At 48.5% G+C, this 16,573-nt stretch overlaps 8 protein-coding genes across 8 annotated transcripts; 6 read left to right on the forward strand and 2 right to left on the reverse strand.

The window, feature by feature from the left end:
• Positions 1-162: 162 nt before the first annotated feature.
• N7537_004019 (uncharacterized protein) lies at positions 163-438 on the forward strand (the record flags this gene model as incomplete). Its single annotated transcript, XM_056895077.1, has 1 exon — positions 163-438. One exon carries the CDS (start codon positions 163-165, stop codon positions 436-438), a length of 276 nt encoding a protein of 91 aa, XP_056754825.1.
• A 207-nt stretch (positions 439-645) lies between these two features.
• Positions 646-2,047, forward strand: N7537_004020 (uncharacterized protein; the record flags this gene model as incomplete). Its single annotated transcript, XM_056895078.1, has 2 exons — positions 646-687; positions 794-2,047. 2 exons carry the CDS (start codon positions 646-648, stop codon positions 2,045-2,047), a joined length of 1,296 nt encoding a protein of 431 aa, XP_056754826.1.
• A 782-nt stretch (positions 2,048-2,829) lies between these two features.
• On the forward strand, positions 2,830-4,311 carry N7537_004021 (MATE family efflux transporter; the record flags this gene model as incomplete). Its single annotated transcript, XM_056895079.1, has 2 exons — positions 2,830-3,453; positions 3,511-4,311. The coding sequence occupies 2 exons, from the start codon at positions 2,830-2,832 to the stop codon at positions 4,309-4,311; spliced, it is 1,425 nt and encodes a 474-aa protein (XP_056754827.1).
• Positions 4,312-4,611: 300 nt separating this feature from the next.
• N7537_004022 (tubulin-specific chaperone D) lies at positions 4,612-8,516 on the forward strand (the record flags this gene model as incomplete). The annotated part of the gene is made up of 6 exons (XM_056895080.1): positions 4,612-4,782; positions 4,852-7,354; positions 7,413-7,695; positions 7,748-8,092; positions 8,157-8,322; positions 8,379-8,516. The coding sequence occupies 6 exons, from the start codon at positions 4,612-4,614 to the stop codon at positions 8,514-8,516; spliced, it is 3,606 nt and encodes a 1,201-aa protein (XP_056754828.1).
• A 29-nt stretch (positions 8,517-8,545) lies between these two features.
• On the reverse strand, positions 8,546-9,652 carry N7537_004023 (CE1 family esterase; the record flags this gene model as incomplete). Its single annotated transcript, XM_056895081.1, has 1 exon — positions 8,546-9,652. One exon carries the CDS (start codon positions 9,650-9,652, stop codon positions 8,546-8,548), a length of 1,107 nt encoding a protein of 368 aa, XP_056754829.1.
• A 794-nt stretch (positions 9,653-10,446) lies between these two features.
• On the forward strand, positions 10,447-11,506 carry N7537_004024 (U1A/U2B'/SNF family RNA-binding protein; the record flags this gene model as incomplete). The annotated part of the gene is made up of 4 exons (XM_056895082.1): positions 10,447-10,487; positions 10,543-10,549; positions 10,624-10,930; positions 11,000-11,506. 4 exons carry the CDS (start codon positions 10,447-10,449, stop codon positions 11,392-11,394), a joined length of 750 nt encoding a protein of 249 aa, XP_056754830.1. The 3' UTR covers positions 11,395-11,506.
• Positions 11,507-11,680: 174 nt separating this feature from the next.
• N7537_004025 (H(+)-transporting V1 sector ATPase subunit D) lies at positions 11,681-12,885 on the reverse strand (the record flags this gene model as incomplete). The annotated part of the gene is made up of 8 exons (XM_056895083.1): positions 11,681-11,922; positions 11,974-12,014; positions 12,073-12,082; positions 12,145-12,193; positions 12,247-12,572; positions 12,634-12,644; positions 12,703-12,815; positions 12,871-12,885. 8 exons carry the CDS (start codon positions 12,883-12,885, stop codon positions 11,681-11,683), a joined length of 807 nt encoding a protein of 268 aa, XP_056754831.1.
• Positions 12,886-13,139: 254 nt separating this feature from the next.
• On the forward strand, positions 13,140-15,911 carry N7537_004026 (mRNA splicing protein SYF1; the record flags this gene model as incomplete). The annotated part of the gene is made up of 5 exons (XM_056895084.1): positions 13,140-13,229; positions 13,288-13,404; positions 13,469-13,522; positions 13,582-15,593; positions 15,650-15,911. 5 exons carry the CDS (start codon positions 13,140-13,142, stop codon positions 15,909-15,911), a joined length of 2,535 nt encoding a protein of 844 aa, XP_056754832.1.
• Positions 15,912-16,573: the final 662 nt, after the last annotated feature.

Genomic DNA, 16,573 nt, shown 5'->3' on the forward strand with positions numbered 1-16,573 from the left:
GTGTCCGTCTCTTGCGAAAGGACGTACACGTTTCTTTTGTTTACCTTTGTCCTCTCTGCTATTCTCTTCCCTTCTTTTCCAATTTACCATATCTTTTTGACTCTGTCCAGCCTCTTTTCTTTGTTCCAGAAATAGATCAAGCTACCGAGGTCTATGTCAAAGATGCTGCCAAAAACTGAACGCCTGTTTCGTCGGGGCGTTCCGGCCTTGAGTAATACTACCGAGACCGTGCCTTTGGGCAACAAAGAGAACCTGCCCTCGGGAAACAAAGAACACACCCCTCAGTCCACCCCAAAGGTGGGCCAACCGCCGTTGAGCCCCCGTTCCATCGAGAGATGGCTTGAGAACGTGACTCCCCCTGTTTATGGGTCTCCCATCAACAGGGTGCGACTCAAAGTCGACAATATCGACATCCACATCGACATCTCCAAAATCTAGGAATCAGGTCCCCTCCAGCCTAGTTCAACGAGACTTGGGACAACGAGATCCCGAGATCCGACGTTTCCTGTGTGAGGGCGAAGCTCCCACGACACCCACTCACGCCCTTCTCCCTCTCCTACTACCCCGGTCCTGTCATAACCGGTGGTTGCAGCTCCTGCCTTCAATCATCCCGAAAAGCCGGCAAACTCCTCATCGCTGAACACCATGTCTGACACGGTTGTTCAGCTCAGAGAACAAGGTCAGATTGTAAGTTTCTTTTTTCTTCATCATAGCTTATCATATCACTTTGACCTTAGTTATCTCTTTCTTACCAGTCCTCTGCTCACTTACATTTCACTGACTTCCATCCCAGGTGACCACAGCCCAAAAACGGGCTTTCTTCCCTAATAACACGGAGCCTGAGCACCTGGTTAAGCGAGTTAAACTCGAGCCAGAGCACTCTGCGACAGAGCGCAAGCGGTCCGTGGACACCAACGTCAGTGAGGATAACAAATGGGACTCCGACCCACCCACCTCGCCTGAATACAAGATTAGCGATGGGGATGACAGTGATACCAGCGACTCTCCTTCCTCACCGTGCGCGAAGCGAGCGAAGAGAGCTGCTCTACATCCCTCGGCCAAGGACGACCGCTCGCTTAATTCCAAGGTCAGGAAGAAGAGGAAGAAGAAGACAGCAGATTCGGATTGGTCAATGTCCGAGTCAAGTGACCTTGACTACGAGAGTGAGGAAGAATACGTCATTCGGGCAGGAGAGCAGGATGACGAGCTGCTCAATAATAAGCTGACCCGAGAAAGGGCAAAGCGCCTACTTGATGCAGTGGAACTCCCCCAAGGCCACGACCTGTCACCAGACGAACAGCGGACGGCCCATCAACTTCTTACTCGTGGCTGCATGCCAACCATCCACAGACACTGGGAGAAAGATTTCTCCACCCTTCCAGAGTCACTGTTCTTTTCTGGTAAAGATGATGAAACTCAACGTAACGAATCCCACTTTGTCCTTGAAAACGATAAATGTTCAGAGTTTTACGCCATCCGTGCATTCCAAGAGATTTTAAAGATATGTGGCAATGTGAGGGACTACTGCAATATCCTTGACATCGGTCCTGGAATCTACATCAAGAGGTCGATAGAGAAATATCTGCGCTGGGCATTGAGCGATGCTGGAGTCAGAGTCCAGCCGGACACACCCCCTGTGCATACCATCTATTGCCAAAATCAGGACGAAGAGCCCAAAGAAGCCTTTAGCAAAGTTGCGAGGGCATTGGAGAAGCTATCAAATACCTGGCAGAGCCTACTTGCTACACCCGATGATAACGAAGCAGCCTGGCCGGCATTGATGGGGCTCGTTCTCTGTGGACCTGTTCTTTCTGTTATTTCTCTGGACACCAATCCCCATCCCCAAACCCTAACACAAGGAATCAAGTTCCTTGGTCACTTCGACCTTTCAGATTTTGATAATGATGTCTGGAATACCCTAGCTGTCGCAATTATCGTTATGCACATCAAAAGGACCGTGACAAAACTCGCGAAAGCTTACGATCACAAGTTTGTGGCATCAATCTTTGATGGCCCTGCCATGAGTTCCCCGGATCCTGATCGTTAATTTCCGTCGTGTTGCCCAAGATCCATGAGATTCTCTGGCTGCAATCATTCTTATCCATGCCACAAAGAACTTTACAAATCTATATCATATACAGGGAACCAATATCCCCTGGTTTTCCATGATTCACCCGCGGGTGAGAGACTGACTGCAATCAGACATGATACTCCCTGCCATAATTATGTCAAGTTTGATATGCATTTTTTTCTTTTATGGTACGATTTTCCGGGGAATTTTTGAACCCTTACAATTTAGCGCGTGAACGTTGAGCCACGTACAAGTAGTTTACTGGATGATATGCTACAACTTTTTCCTATGAAGCAATAATAGTCGCTTATGCGACCTTGTGACGTCTTTTTGGTAGTCTTTTAAGTCTTTTTCAATGTCTTTTCCTCAAAGATATATTTCCCCTTATCCATGTTGTAGCTAGAATATAGGAAGTGAAAACGGCTTAAAATATGCAAATCGGTTTTTCTACGTATAGGTAACCTTTGATGTAGATGATAGGTTCACGCCAAGTACGAATGCCCATGTATATCAGTGGAGTTCAGTTCATACGTGAAGCAACTATTGCCAATGGAAGTGTCGCGACCAATGCAAGGATTGATTTGTTCATCACATCTCCACTTTTGCTGAATACATGTTTCCCCCATTTTTCAATGATCTTTGAACCATCTTTGTCATTGTATTTCAATGAACTCAATCTAAAAAGAAAATAGAGTGTGTTGGGAATGCGGAGAGCTCCCATTGCCCTAGAAAAGAAAAGAAAAGAAAAAAATCCCACGATGATCTCCGAAGACCAGGCCACAGAGTCTTCCCCATTGTTACGCGACATCGACCCAGAAGCAGCGAGCAATTCCAAGAAGTTAGGATGGCGACAAGAATTAGCAATCATCTCGCGATACTCGGCCCCTCTCATGATATCGCTCCTACTCCAACATGCATTGACCGGTTCTAGCATCTTCATGGTGGGCCACCTGGGGAAACGCGAAATCGGGGCCGTGAGCTTGGCCAACATGACAGCCCAGATCACTGGATATTTCGTCTTCCAAGGACTAGCAACATGTTTGGATACTTTATGTCCTCAAGCATATGGTTCAGGGAATCTGACCCTAGTCGGGCTTCACGTTCAACGTCTGACGCTTTTCATGCTCGTCCTCACAATCCCAATTGGAGCTATATGGTGGAATGCGGATCAAATCTTTCTTCTCATTTTACCATCTGAATCGCGGGAGACGGCTCTTCTCGCAGGGTTGTATCTGAAAATTGCCATCGCGGGCGCTCCCGGCTATGCTTGCTTTGAGTCCGGAAAGCGATTTTTCCAGGCGCAGGGGTTGTTCAGTGCTAGTCTGGTAGTTCTGGTAATATGTTCTACATTGAATATTTTCATGGGCTGGTTATTTGTTTGGGTATGTTATGCAACCTCAGAACTCCCCCGAACCATTCACTGATATTCTCTTTCCCAGAGACTGCAATGGGGCTTCGTCGGTGCGCCTATCGCCGTTGCAGTCGCAAACAGTCTTTTGCCCGTCTTTCTGGCATTCTATGTCATCTTCATCAAGGGCTCTGAATGCTGGCACCCTATTTCCGCCGAGGTGTGGCGCGGCTGGGGTCCAATGTTGCAGCTTGCCATCCCGAGTTGGCTAATGATCGAAGCCGAGGTCCTCGCATGGGAAATCATGACACTCATTTCGTCCCGTCTAGGTGCGACCGAGCTCGCAGCCCAGGCTGCTATTTCGACACTTTCAGACTTTGCATTCCAGATTTCGTTTTCCATTGCTGTTGCGGGTGGTACACACATCGCCTATCTGATTGGAGCGGGCTTTCTCCAGCGTGCCGCAACAGCAGCCAGGGTTATGGTTATTGCTGCCTTCGGTGCTGGTATATCAAATATGCTCGTGATTCTTGCTCTTCGGAGTGTCATCCCTGGCTTATTTAGTGATATCGGCGAGGTCTGGCATTACATCTTCTTCCTGCTTCCATTGGGTGCTATACTTCAAATTCCAGACGCCGTGGCTACTTCCCTCAATAGCTTGCTGCGAGCTGTGGGACGGCCGGATCTGGGTAGCTATGTTCAGCTCTCAATCTACTACCTCGTGGGATTGCCTGTGGGCATTGCTTTGGCGTTTGGCCTGCACTGGAGCATTTTCGGACTATGGTGTGGAATCCTTATCGGCCAGTCGATTATTGTGTCGATCGAGGGTTTCTATTTCTGGAAAATGGTGGACTGGGCGAAGGCATCCCGAGAAGCGGTAGAGCGAGTGTGACCATGAAAGCAGCTTCTCAAGGTTGAGCGACGGGTGGAACAGCAGAGGCCACAAAATATATCATATCATGCACGACGAATATAAAATACATTTTTTTCCCCTTTATTGTCTGCTTGTACATAGTAGACCTACAAAGGAACTAATATGGGTTAAGAGCATCAGAAATATATCCAAGAAAACATCCAGTGAACGAAATAGTGAACCTTTATATACCTAGGCGTCACATGACCGGTCCCGCTGTTGACGCTATTCCCAACACTGTAATCTTCAAGACGCACTGCATCACCCATTCATTCCACCATGGATGCCGCTGAGGATAAAGACGTGAAGCTTCAACGGGCCTCTGGGGATTTGGTGTCCGAGTTTTCCGCAAAGCTGCCCTCGCTATTGTGGAGAGCCCAAACTGGCACTCCCCTCCGCACCCCACGTAAATGGGCGCAGGTCACCAAAACAGAGAAGCTTGTCAGCCTTGTAAGACCGCACCGCATAGTTCTCTATCTTGATTATATTTCCGTTCTTATTTACTAATGGTAACCACAGCTTGAACCCTTCCAAGAGTGGCCTCAACTTTTAGATCCACATTTGCAGACATTGCTGCCTCCTTTAGTGGACGCTTTTCTAGCATATTTGATCAAGCATCGCACCCAGTATGGCTCTGTGTCGACGAAGTCATCCCAGGGAGGAAATCATTATCCCCTACCAAGAGCCATCTGCAGGTTGCTTTACACTTTCTGCAAAGTCCGTGGCGTCAAAGTGATTAGCAGGTTCTTAAACAACGAGCCGAAATATCTTGATTCAATGCTTCGGGCCTTCATCGAATGGGATGCGGTTCGGCCATCCACTTCCGAAGAACTGGTTGGATCTGAAACTCAGCGACTCATATGGGAAGAGCGCTATGTGATGCTGGTCTGGCTTTCACATCTTCTGCTTGCACCGTTTGATTTGTCTTCTTTATCGTCCGATAACATTCCGGTACCCTACGACAATCTGCAACAATTGGCTTGGTTACCATCTGAGACTCCTATGATTGGTAGGTCCCTTCTTTCCTTGTCATTGCACTATGTTAGTGCGTCTGGCAAAGAACGCGAGGCAGCAACAGCGCTTTTGGCACGATTGTCTTTGCGTGGAGACATGCAAGCTCTCGGCATGCTTGCGGGTCTGACGAAGTGGGCATTTGCTACAATCCAGCCGACGGAGAGCGTCGAATCGCCCTCTGTCTATGCTTGTATTGGGGTCCTCACATTCATTGCTCGTTTAGGCGCATCAGGCCAGGTCGAGGACTTTGCTCCCTTGATCAATTATGTCTTCCAGCAGACTCTCGGTGTATTTCAAGGGAAATCTTCAACATCTACGACAATCCAATCTTCGGCGTTGGCAAGAAAGATTGTTGTCAAAATCCTTCGCAACATTACAGTCATGGCCTTATCTTTGAGTGAGCGAGGTGACGCCCGCATCACAGATGATCAGTTACCAACCATATTGGAAGATTCAATCGATCATTTCTTGGTTTCTTTGGCCGACAAAGATACACCCGTGCGATTTGCCGCGAGTAAAGCACTCAGCATTATCACATTGAAATTAGATCCAGAAATGGGGATGGAGGTCATCGAAGCAGTCATTGGCTCGCTGGGAGAGAATATCCTCTTCGAAAAAGAAGATGGCTCCCTCGTGACGCCATTTGAAGCAAGGAAGATTGGCACACACACCCTTAAGCGTAATCTCAGTGCAGTCGATGCCCAGCGATGGCAAGGATTAATCCTGACACTGTCACATTTACTTTTCCGCCGTGCACCTCCTATTAACCAACTCCCTGAGATTCTTCAGTCACTTGTCTCTGGTTTGGGCTTCGAACAAAGGTCTTCTACCGGTGGCTCTGTGGGAACTGGTGTCCGAGATGCAGCGTGCTTCGGTATCTGGGCCATGTCTCGAAAGTACACAACACGAGAACTCCTGGCGTTGCAGCCCCAGGTAGTGACGTCCCAATCTGGCCAGAAAGAGGTCGATGTTCTGCAAAAGCTGGCAGTGGAACTCATCTGTGCTGCCTGTATCGATCCATCTGGAAACATCCGACGCGGGTCGTCTGCTGCGCTGCAAGAATTGATTGGTCGTCACCCCAATATCATTGCGCAGGGTATTCCCCTCGTGCAGGTTGTGGATTATCATGCCGTTGCGCGGCGTTCTCGTGCACTGATTGATGTTGCTAAAGCAACAGCCTCTCTGGATCAGATTTACTGGAGTCCACTTCTGGATGCTTTGATGGGTTGGAGAGGTATTGGTTCTCCGGATGCCGAGTCCAGAAGACATGCGGCTAAGGCGATTGGAACTTTGAGTACGCAGGAGCTATTCAAAACTATGCACCTAGTCCTAGAAAAATTGCTGCAAATGTTCTCCAGCATCTCTCGGAATGATGTGGAATCACGACATGGCTGTCTGTTGTCCATTGCTGCCACAGTCGATGCTTTTACCTCCCAATGGGAAGCATCTGCGGAGAAGAGAGATACCCCGGAAGCCAAGGCTGTATCCTCTCAAGTTGCCAATATCTGGGATATCTTTGGTTCTGCCTCAAGCCCTACCGATGATGACTTAACTTTCCAGACTTCACGCCCCGAGTTGACGGCAGAGGCATCATCTTACTTAATCTCCTCGCTCTCTCGGTCTACCATCACAACAGGCCTGGCTCAACCTTTAGAACCACTTTTGAACCGAGCACTCCAAATTCTGTCCCTCTGTGTTTCTCGAAGTGATGATATCTCGATTGAAACATCTTCGATTGCCTTGGCGCAGCTGTTTCCTCTACTATTGCCTTCAAAGCAGGAAGAAACGGTGCGTATTTGGTTCTCTCATCTCCATACTTCATGGAGATTACCATCAGGCCGTGGTCAAATTCTAGCACTTGGTACAGTGTTCAAGCAACTCAAAACACGAAGTGACGTCCAAGAAAATATCGTCACCGAGATTCTTCGTTACACCGGGAAGGAAGAGCTCATCGAGAAACGAGTTGCTGCTGTGAAATGCTTGGCTACCAGTATATTGCCATACATGGGTATGTTGAATATCTCTTCTTTACTGGCTGGTACAAACATGGGCTAACAAGTTCTTAGCTACCACCGACACAATTGCGACCAACTTCGTTGAATTCTTGAATGATTATACCACTGACAGACGTGGTGATATTGGATCTCTTATTCGAGTCGAGGCAATCCAAGCAGTTGGCATCTTGCTTCAAAGACAACTAGACCCAGCATCACGCTCACCACTTATTCAAAATTTGGTCGGATGTCTTTGCCGTCTTGCATGTGAAAAGCTCGACAAGGTCAGACTACAAGCATGGCTGTCTCTACAGGGCTTCTGGGAAACAGCAGGGGATCTACCTCCACTTGAAAAGTAATCAACTACCAATAAAGCAAAATTTTCTAACGACTGCTAACAAAAACAGGAAATTCGAGCACTTCAGTCATGTTTCGTCACAAGAGTACTTCGCTCAGCTACTTACTCTGCAGGATGTTGACTGGCTTCGCCTTCCTTTGTTACAAGGACTGGCTACCTCTGCTATCTCAGGATCGGAAGGTCTCGTCCGAGCATCTCGCTCAGCTCTGACTCAGTTCCTCAATTCTGAATCCCAACCCCGACGCCAGGAGATATTGATGGTCTTCTTGCAAGATATTTCCACAGTACTGGGTGACAACCTTCACGATGACCGTTTTGCCATTCCTGCTGTCGAGTTTGTTGCGTTTTTAATTGACAGCTACATTCCTGTTATCCCGGAAGGCTCAGATCCAAGGTTTGTGAACTCGTCTTCTACTGCTTATGCATCTACATCATCCACTGACATCTTCTTTCTCTAGTTTCCGAAAATTGTTCACGCTGGTTCAGAAAGCACATTTCAGATCTGCAAATATAGCTCGGCTGGAAGCTGCAGTCAAAGTCTATGCTGCATTATCAAGGATTGACTCGTTACGAGATGGTGTTTTAAAGAAGATGACCGGACTGCTGCTGCATCCTTTCCCAAGGGTACGTTAAACCTCAAACCCATGGATTTACGGTACTGACAGTTGGGGTTCTTTTAGGTCCGATCAAGCGCTGCAGAATACCTGTTTGTTGTGACAGACTCTGAGATTGCCAAGTACGAAGACTGGTCTGCTTCGCCTAAACAGCTAAAGCCCCAGGTGGATAATTTGAAGATCAGTTTTTCCTTGGAGGGTTAGACAGCATCTCCACGGAGATGCCGTAGAACTTAAATATGCATCGAATTAATAACAACAGCTGAGAAAATAAGATACAAAGCATAGAAGGACATGGGGTGTGAAATCTTGGGGCTTTGGTTGTGATGAGTACTTGTGCTTGTAGATGCTGTGCCAGTACTTGTGCTAGTACTTGTTGTGGTAGGCGTGCTCGAGTGATCCTCCGCAAAGAAGTCAAATATGTATTGAGTCGCATTGAACTCAGACTTGCCCAACGGGCACTGTGCAGCATTTCGAGTGAAGTCATCATTGCCAACAGTACTTGGCCAGCAATGGCCATTGTCATTCTCGCGATAATGCTGGACAATGCCTGTCATCCCGTTACAGTCCCAAGAAGCATGCTTCACAACCGGGTCATCAAAGATCGTCTTATTGCTGGTCGGCTGCGAATTTTTCGCACATCCATTTTGAGCCGCCCAGGACTGCAAGACATCAATGACAGGCAGCTTGGAATGCCCATCACCATCGATAGGTGCCGTCGTATCGACTGTCCCATGGAACTCCAGGAAAGGATATCCCGAATCCCGCTTAGCCGGGGCGCAAGGCCCCACGCCCTTAATGTCGTCGGTATCGTACCAGGCGCCGCTGACAGCCGCAAAAGCCGCAAACCGACTTCCAACTGTGGCGTTGCAGGCGATGACGCTGGCGAAAGCACCGCCGTTCGATTTACCGGCCGCGAATACTTTGCTTGTGTCGACGCAGAGGGTTTCTTCCAGGTGCGTGAGCAAATCGTTGGTGAAGTCTAGATCGTTGGGGCGCGACGTCTTTGCAGAAGGGCTGGAGAGCCAGTATCCATTCTGGCTGTTTGGGTAGACGGCGATTCCGTTGGGATTGAATTCCGGGTTTGAAAATTGTGACAGAGATTCTTCCTCTACCATGTCCCGCGACGCACCGTGGAAGGAAAAGTATACTGATGTTGGCGTGTCCTTGTCATAGTTGGCAGGGATGAATAACCTGTATTCCCGGTCTGAGTCTGGGAGGGTGAGGGACTCGCTTTTTCCTGCTTTGGGGTATTTGGAAGGTATGTCTTGGCCGCAACCTGGGGTTTTAGCTATGCTGATGCCCACCAGGGCTGCAAGAGATAGTAATGTGAGGTACATCTAGTTTGGGGTGACCAGGTGGCCAATTAGTTTTGTGAGAAATGCATATTTTGGTTATATTTCGAGGGATTGAGGGGGGAGATTGTCAGGTACACACCCCCTTAGTCTGAAGGACGGAGATCCGCAGGTGTGGAGTGGGGCGAATGTAGCCAAGACTTCACGTGTCCACGGGTGTCCCCTTAATGGGCTTATCTCTTCAACCTTTTTTTTACACCTGAATATCTTTCGAGGTTGATCTCCGGGATCGACACAACCTGACGTTCACGGGTATACGTAACTTCTATTAATAAAATGAGATCAAAAATATCAAAGATCGGCAAAGTATGAAGAGCTGTTTCTTAGTGATTAAATGTAATACTTGGAACCTTCTTATTCTTGAACCTTCTTATTCTTTAATGCATACCTCGTCACCTCGTCACCCGTCCTAAAACTACTAAAACGGGGCGACCTAAATTTAAGGGAGATAAGCCATATGGAGTCCTCCGTAAATGGATACATTTTAAAATCAAGTTAGGTGGAAAAGTAATTATGTGGGCCCTGGAGCAATAGCCATTGAAAGAACAAAAAAGAAAAAGAAAAAAGGAAAAAGTAATGCATCATCCGTGAATCGAACACGGGCCTCGTCGATGGCAACGACGAATTCTACCACTAGACCAATGATGCTAGTTGATATAATAGGGCTCAGTATTATGCGACATATCCTTATTTATTCCTCCCCCCCAATTCATTCCCTCCGCCTCAAGTCAACCGGAAGCTCGACCTCGCTGGTTTCTAGAGCTCCATCAGTCGCAAAAATGGCAGCCGTCTCCCCCGCTGGTATTCCTCCAAATGCGACGTGAGTACTATACTATATCTGCATAATCAATTCCCATGCTAACAAGTCTTTACAGAGTATATGTGCGCCTGTCCCTTCCCCTCTATCATATCACCATTCCGGTCCCGCATTATCATACTGACGGATTCCTGATTAGGTCAAAAATCTAGATGAGCGGATCAAGGTCGAACAGTTGAAGCATGCCCTGGAGGAGATCTTCTCTGAATATGGCACCATTCTAGAGGTCGTCGCAAAGACCAACCTCAAAGCTAAAGGCCAGGCCTTCATCGTCTTTGACAACATCGACTCCGCTACCCGCGCTATTGAGGATATCAATGGCTTCGATCTCTTCGAGAAGCCCATGGTTCTGGACTACGCAAAGACACCCAGTGATGCGACAGTCCAGCGGGAGGGTGGCAGTGACGAGCTGGAGGCTCACAAGCGGAGGCGCTTAGCCGAGAAAGGTACATTGAACAGATACCGGCGCACTATATTCAAAGACTCAATCCATGCTAATAATGTTCATTTTAAAGAGCGCAAACAAGCCCACGAAGCCCTCGAAGCACAGAAGAAACTCAAGCGTCCTGCGGCCGCCGTCGAACCCGCACGCCCAGCCAAGACCACCAAAGGTGCTGGTCTCAAGCCCACCGCTGCCGCTGCGACCGCTGTCGTTCCCGACGAGTACCTCCCACCCAACAAGATTTTGTTCTTGCGGGAACTGCCGGACGACGCAACACAGGAAGGTCTGTCTGCTATCTTTGGCCGGTTCGAAGGATTCCAGGAAGTCAGATTGGTGCCCGGTCGCAAGGGAATTGCTTTTGTCGAATACGAGGCCGAGGTTGGAGCAATCAGCGCCAAGGAGGCTACGTCGGGCATGCCCATGGGCGACCAGGGCAAGGCGATCCGCGTTACCTACCAACGACAGTAGTCGTGGGCGGTTTGTTGCATCCTACAAAATATCCCGGTCTTGTTCTTTCTGGCGTTTGGAAGGTCTTGTCTCAAGTACATGTGTATTAGAAATATGGAGAGCTTTATCACGGTTCTCTTGCTATCGCAATGCGTCAAGATTGCGTATCACATGAAGTGCAATTTCCCAAAGTATATGAAACGAGCCACAGGGCTAAAAACGAGTATGAGCATACAAAGTGGTACATATTGCGGTAAAAGAAGATGTTAACAAAGAAAAGAGTATCGATACGAAACAAAATAACAGTCTAGAAGATGACATCGTTGTCTTCTTGCTCGCCCAGAACATCTGCCGTCTCTTCCTCCGCGAAGATAGCAGTAGCAGTAGCAGCAGGTGCCTTGGGGTTTGCTGCCTGCTCTTCTTCTGCCTTTCGCCGGGCCGCGAGAATCTCAGCGTCCGCGGCAGCAACGTCCCTCTTCTTCTTGCCTGAAACCTTCTTCAGGCGGTAGAATTCCTCTCGGTCGAGCTCGTCGAGCTCGGAGTTGATGTCTTGAAAATGGTCAGCCTGTGCAAGAGACACTCGAAGTAGACGGTACAAACATTTGATAGTGTTCTCAGTCCGAGGAATGATAACATGCTCACTGTTGATTATATGTTAGTATCCCTAACAAGAACTGAATTCGTGAGTCCCGGTCTTACATCGCATTTACTATATCACACGAGTTAGTTACCAGCCGTAAGCCGCCACAATCCATGAGAAAATTGACTTACCTCTTCGGTTGACAACCTTGATCACCTCATCTAGGATCAAGAAGGCAGTCTAGCACAATTGGTAAGCGATATCCCAATCCATTGCACAGATATCATGCATACCTGTAAGCTCGCCAGTTCCACCAATGTCTCCACGGCCCGTGCGTATGTCTCCCGACAGCGTTGGATCTGCTGTCCTCCCTTTCCTAGACCTGTCAGACCAAAGTCATTGACGCCCTCCTCGGTGTAGCTTTCAAATGTAGGCAGAAGAACACCAGAAATGTTCTCTTGCTTGGTTCGCACGCGGAAACGAGCCTGCTTGGCGGACTCCTGGATCTGGTAGCCGATATCTCCGCCTACCGCGTAGCTCACTTCCGCCAGCGAGAAGGCCGCAATCTGCATGACCCGACCCATCTTTTGTTTGGCTTCATCGATGCGACGTGTGATATCTGTCGAAGTATGATTAGCGGCTCGATAAGGTGGGGAACGGGAATGTGTCGCATTTCATACCTCGGAAACGCCTGTTGAATAGAGGGTCAGCATGTACTGTAAGAAGCAAGAAAGGCACAGGAATCATACTTTGTTAGAGCTTCACTCTTTCTCTTTAGTAAACTATGGCCAATTTCCGCCCCCTTCAGCTTGTTCTTCATCAACCCCAATGATTGGCGAGTTGGAAATACTGCCTCTCGGCCCTGAATAGAGGTCAGATAAAGTCAATATGAGAGTTCAGTTCCACAATAAACTCACCACAGCGCCGGACATGATTGCAGCAGAGCAAAGATCACAATATAGTCCTTGTCGTTTAGCTAGAGCAACGCGGCCACATTAGTATGACGCCGATAAAGCTCCACCGCCCACCTGATACAGCTGTATCACGTGCCACAATCAATGTGGGAACCTCATCCGTCAACAGGTTTGGCTTTAAACGCGCACGCCAGCAGCCTCTTGTTTATGCAATTTTCCTTTATGCTGACACGTTGAGCGTGTAATTGGATTTCGCTCGACTGAGTGGCGCAATGCCAGGGACGCTTTTGCCCCCGAGATCCCACCGGCAGCACGCAGAGATGGATCGACCATCTGCGTCCCGGCCGGACCTCTACTTGATCGCAAGTTTTGACCCATTGCACTATTTGAACTTGAGGCTAACTTTCATTTTATCGCTAGACTGATCAAGACATCATCTACGAACAAGATCTGCTTCGCGACGCTAGCAGTGTCAAGCCATGGCTTGCCTATATCGAATTTAAACAGCAAAATGGCACGCTCTATGAGCAAGCATTTGTATGTCTTCACCCACCACAACCGAGTCGCTAAGGATCACCACTAATCTAATGGCTTTTATCAGGTCATGGAGCGCGCATGCAAGCAATTACCGCGTTCCTACAAGCTCTGGAAGATGGTAAGTGACTTTTTTTTAGAAAAAAATTCCCTAGTCTCTGCTTTTACTGACCGTCCTAGTATCTGGAGTTCCGAACAAAACACTTGAAGGGCCGCAATCCCACAGTCTATCGCGCAGAGTACCAGAAAGTCAACGCACTCTTCGAACGAGCCCTGATCCTCCTGAACAAGATGCCGCGCATCTGGGAAATGTACCTCTCCTTCCTGCTCCAGCAGCCCATGGTGACCCAGACTCGACGAACTTTCGACCGTTCCCTTCGTGCTCTGCCGGTCACACAACACAACCGAATCTGGAGACTGTATAAAGGCTTCGCTCGGTCTGCTTCCGGACAGACTGCTATCAAGATCTTTGCTCGGTATATGCAAATTCACCCCGAGAACATCGAGGATTACATAGAACTTCTTGTTGAAAATGGTGAATATACGGAAGCCGTGAAGAAATTCATGGATATCCTCGACGATCCCCGATTCAAGTCCAAACATGGCAAGGGTCCATTCCAGCTATGGTCGGAGATGGTTGATCTCCTAGTCTCCAAGGCCAAGAAGATTGAGACCGGCCCTCAGGTCGGAATTGATGTTGACGCCATTCTACGGAGTGGTATCGAGCGCTTTGCGGACCAGAGGGGCAAGCTGTGGGCCGGGTTGGCCACATACTGGATCACCAAGGGCAACTTCGAGAAGGCACGGGATGTCTTTGAGGAGGGAATCACTACTGTCATGACGGTTCGTGATTTCACTCTCGTCTTCGACTCCTATGTCGAGTTCGAGGAGTCTATCATTGGAAGCTTGATGGAAGGCGCAGCTGTCCGCTCTGACAAGGGCAAAGCCGACGAGGACGCCGACTTTGATCTTGACCTCCGCATGCTGCGCTTCGAGCAGCTGATGGACCGCAGACCATTCTTGGTGAATGATGTACTCCTACGCCAGAACCCTCACAACGTCATCGAATGGGAAAAGAGAGTGGCACTCTGGGGCGATAACAAGGAAGAAGCTGTCCACACCTACACAGATGCCATTGCTGCAATCAACCCCAAGAAAGCGCTTGGAAAATTCTCTGAACTTTGGGTCAATTACGCAAGGCTTTATGAGAACGGCGGAGACTTGGATACTGCAAGAGTCATTTTCGACAAGGCTGTTAAAGTTCCATTCAAGTCTGTGGCTGAATTGGCAGAGACCTGGTGTGAATGGGCTGAAATGGAGCTCCGCGCTGAGAATTTCGACAAGGCAGTCAATATCATGGCGAAGGCGACACAGGCACCAAAGAAATCGACGGTGGACTACTTCGACGAGACACTGTCTCCACAGCAAAGAATCCACAAGAGCTGGAAGCTATGGAGTTTCTATGTTGATCTCGTTGAAAGTGTTTCGTCTTTGGATGAAACCAAAAAGGTCTACGAGCGGATCTTTGAGCTTCGTATCGCCACGCCCCAAACTGTCGTTAACTATGCCAATCTCCTGGAAGAAAACAAGTATTTCGAAGAGTCTTTCAAGGTATATGAGCGAGGTTTGGATCTTTTCACGTATCCAGTTGCATTCGAACTCTGGAACTTGTACTTGACCAAGGCTGTGGACCGGCAGATCGGCATTGAGCGACTCCGCGACCTGTTTGAGCAGGCCTTGGAGGATTGTCCCCCCAAGTTCGCCAAGTCTCTTTACCTGATGTACGGCAACCTAGAAGAAGAACGCGGTCTCGCACGGCACGCCATGCGGATCTACGAGCGTGCAACTCGGGCAGTGTCCGACGAGGACCGCTTCGAGATGTTCGAATTCTACATCACAAAATCGGCCTCCAACTTTGGTCTCACATCTACCAGACCGATCTACGAGCGCGCCATTGCCGCTCTGCCCGACCAGGAGGCCAAAGAAATGTGTCTCAAATTCGCCGAGATGGAGCGACGACTGGGCGAGATCGATCGTGCTCGCGCCATTTATGGACACGCGTCTCAATTCTGCGACCCCCGCACAAACGCTCCCTTCTGGCAGAAGTGGGAGTTGTTCGAAGTCAACCACGGAAACGACGATACTTTCGGCGAGATGCTTCGTATCAAGCGAAGTGTTCAAGCTCAATACAAGTTTGTGATCCCCACCACGATAAAACTGATGACACGCGTTCTAACATTGTCTACAGCACCGACGTCAACTTCATTGCATCGCAAGCCATCGCCAGGAGCCAACAGCAACTTCAGACAGGTGAGCAAGGCGAAGGCGACGATGATCAACGCCGCGCAGATGCCATGGCGGAATTGGAGCGTCAAGCTCGTGCCCCAGTTGGCTTCGTGGCTGCCACCAGCGGTCCGGAGGGCGGTAACCGTCCTCCACCTGCCAGCCAAGAGCCAGCTGTTGCCGAGGCCAACCCCGACGCTATTGATCTTGACATGGACGATGAATAGAAGGAAAACTTGATATGTGCTATTTTTTCAAGAGAAAGGGAACATCTCATGAAGTTTTTTTTTTTTACTGACTCGATCTCCTACCTCTTTGTTCTTTCTGTGTCTCATCCGTCGAATTGTATGTTGTATACTTGCTATCTTAACGCATTCTAGTATGAGTGTTGTTTGCGATTGATCGCCACCTCAGTCCCCTTTTATCTGCTCCGAACACACTACATCTCAAACCATGACTTTTTTTTCCGTTTGTTAACCAGTGGACTTTTTGTCCTCTCTGATTTTCTGTTCGATTTTATTATATTTGCCTTGGGATACCTGATTCAACGTGGCGTTCTAGTGTGTATGTGTATGTGTATAGATTTACCAAAGGAATGATGCACCTGTGTCGCAACTTGTCCAGCCCGATATGTTGTAACTACAAATGTCCATTCCATTGGCGAATTCTAAGCAAGCCTTACATTGATATGGAACCAGCCTTTGACATTCGCATATCATAGGTACAAAGAAAGTAAACAGAAACATGGGTAGTCTTCTCGCACGCAGCGCCGATCATCAAATCAAGCTATATCTACATGTAGGACATAGACCCTGGCGCTATTCTAGGGTAAATGTAAAAAGAACAGGGGAGTCAAGAAATTAAAAAAGATACATCATACATCCACGGA

Source organism: Penicillium hordei (genome assembly GCF_028827395.1).
Source record: "Penicillium hordei strain IBT 12815 chromosome Unknown utg000002l_segment0_segment0, whole genome shotgun sequence".
NCBI lineage: Eukaryota > Fungi > Ascomycota > Eurotiomycetes > Eurotiales > Aspergillaceae > Penicillium > Penicillium hordei.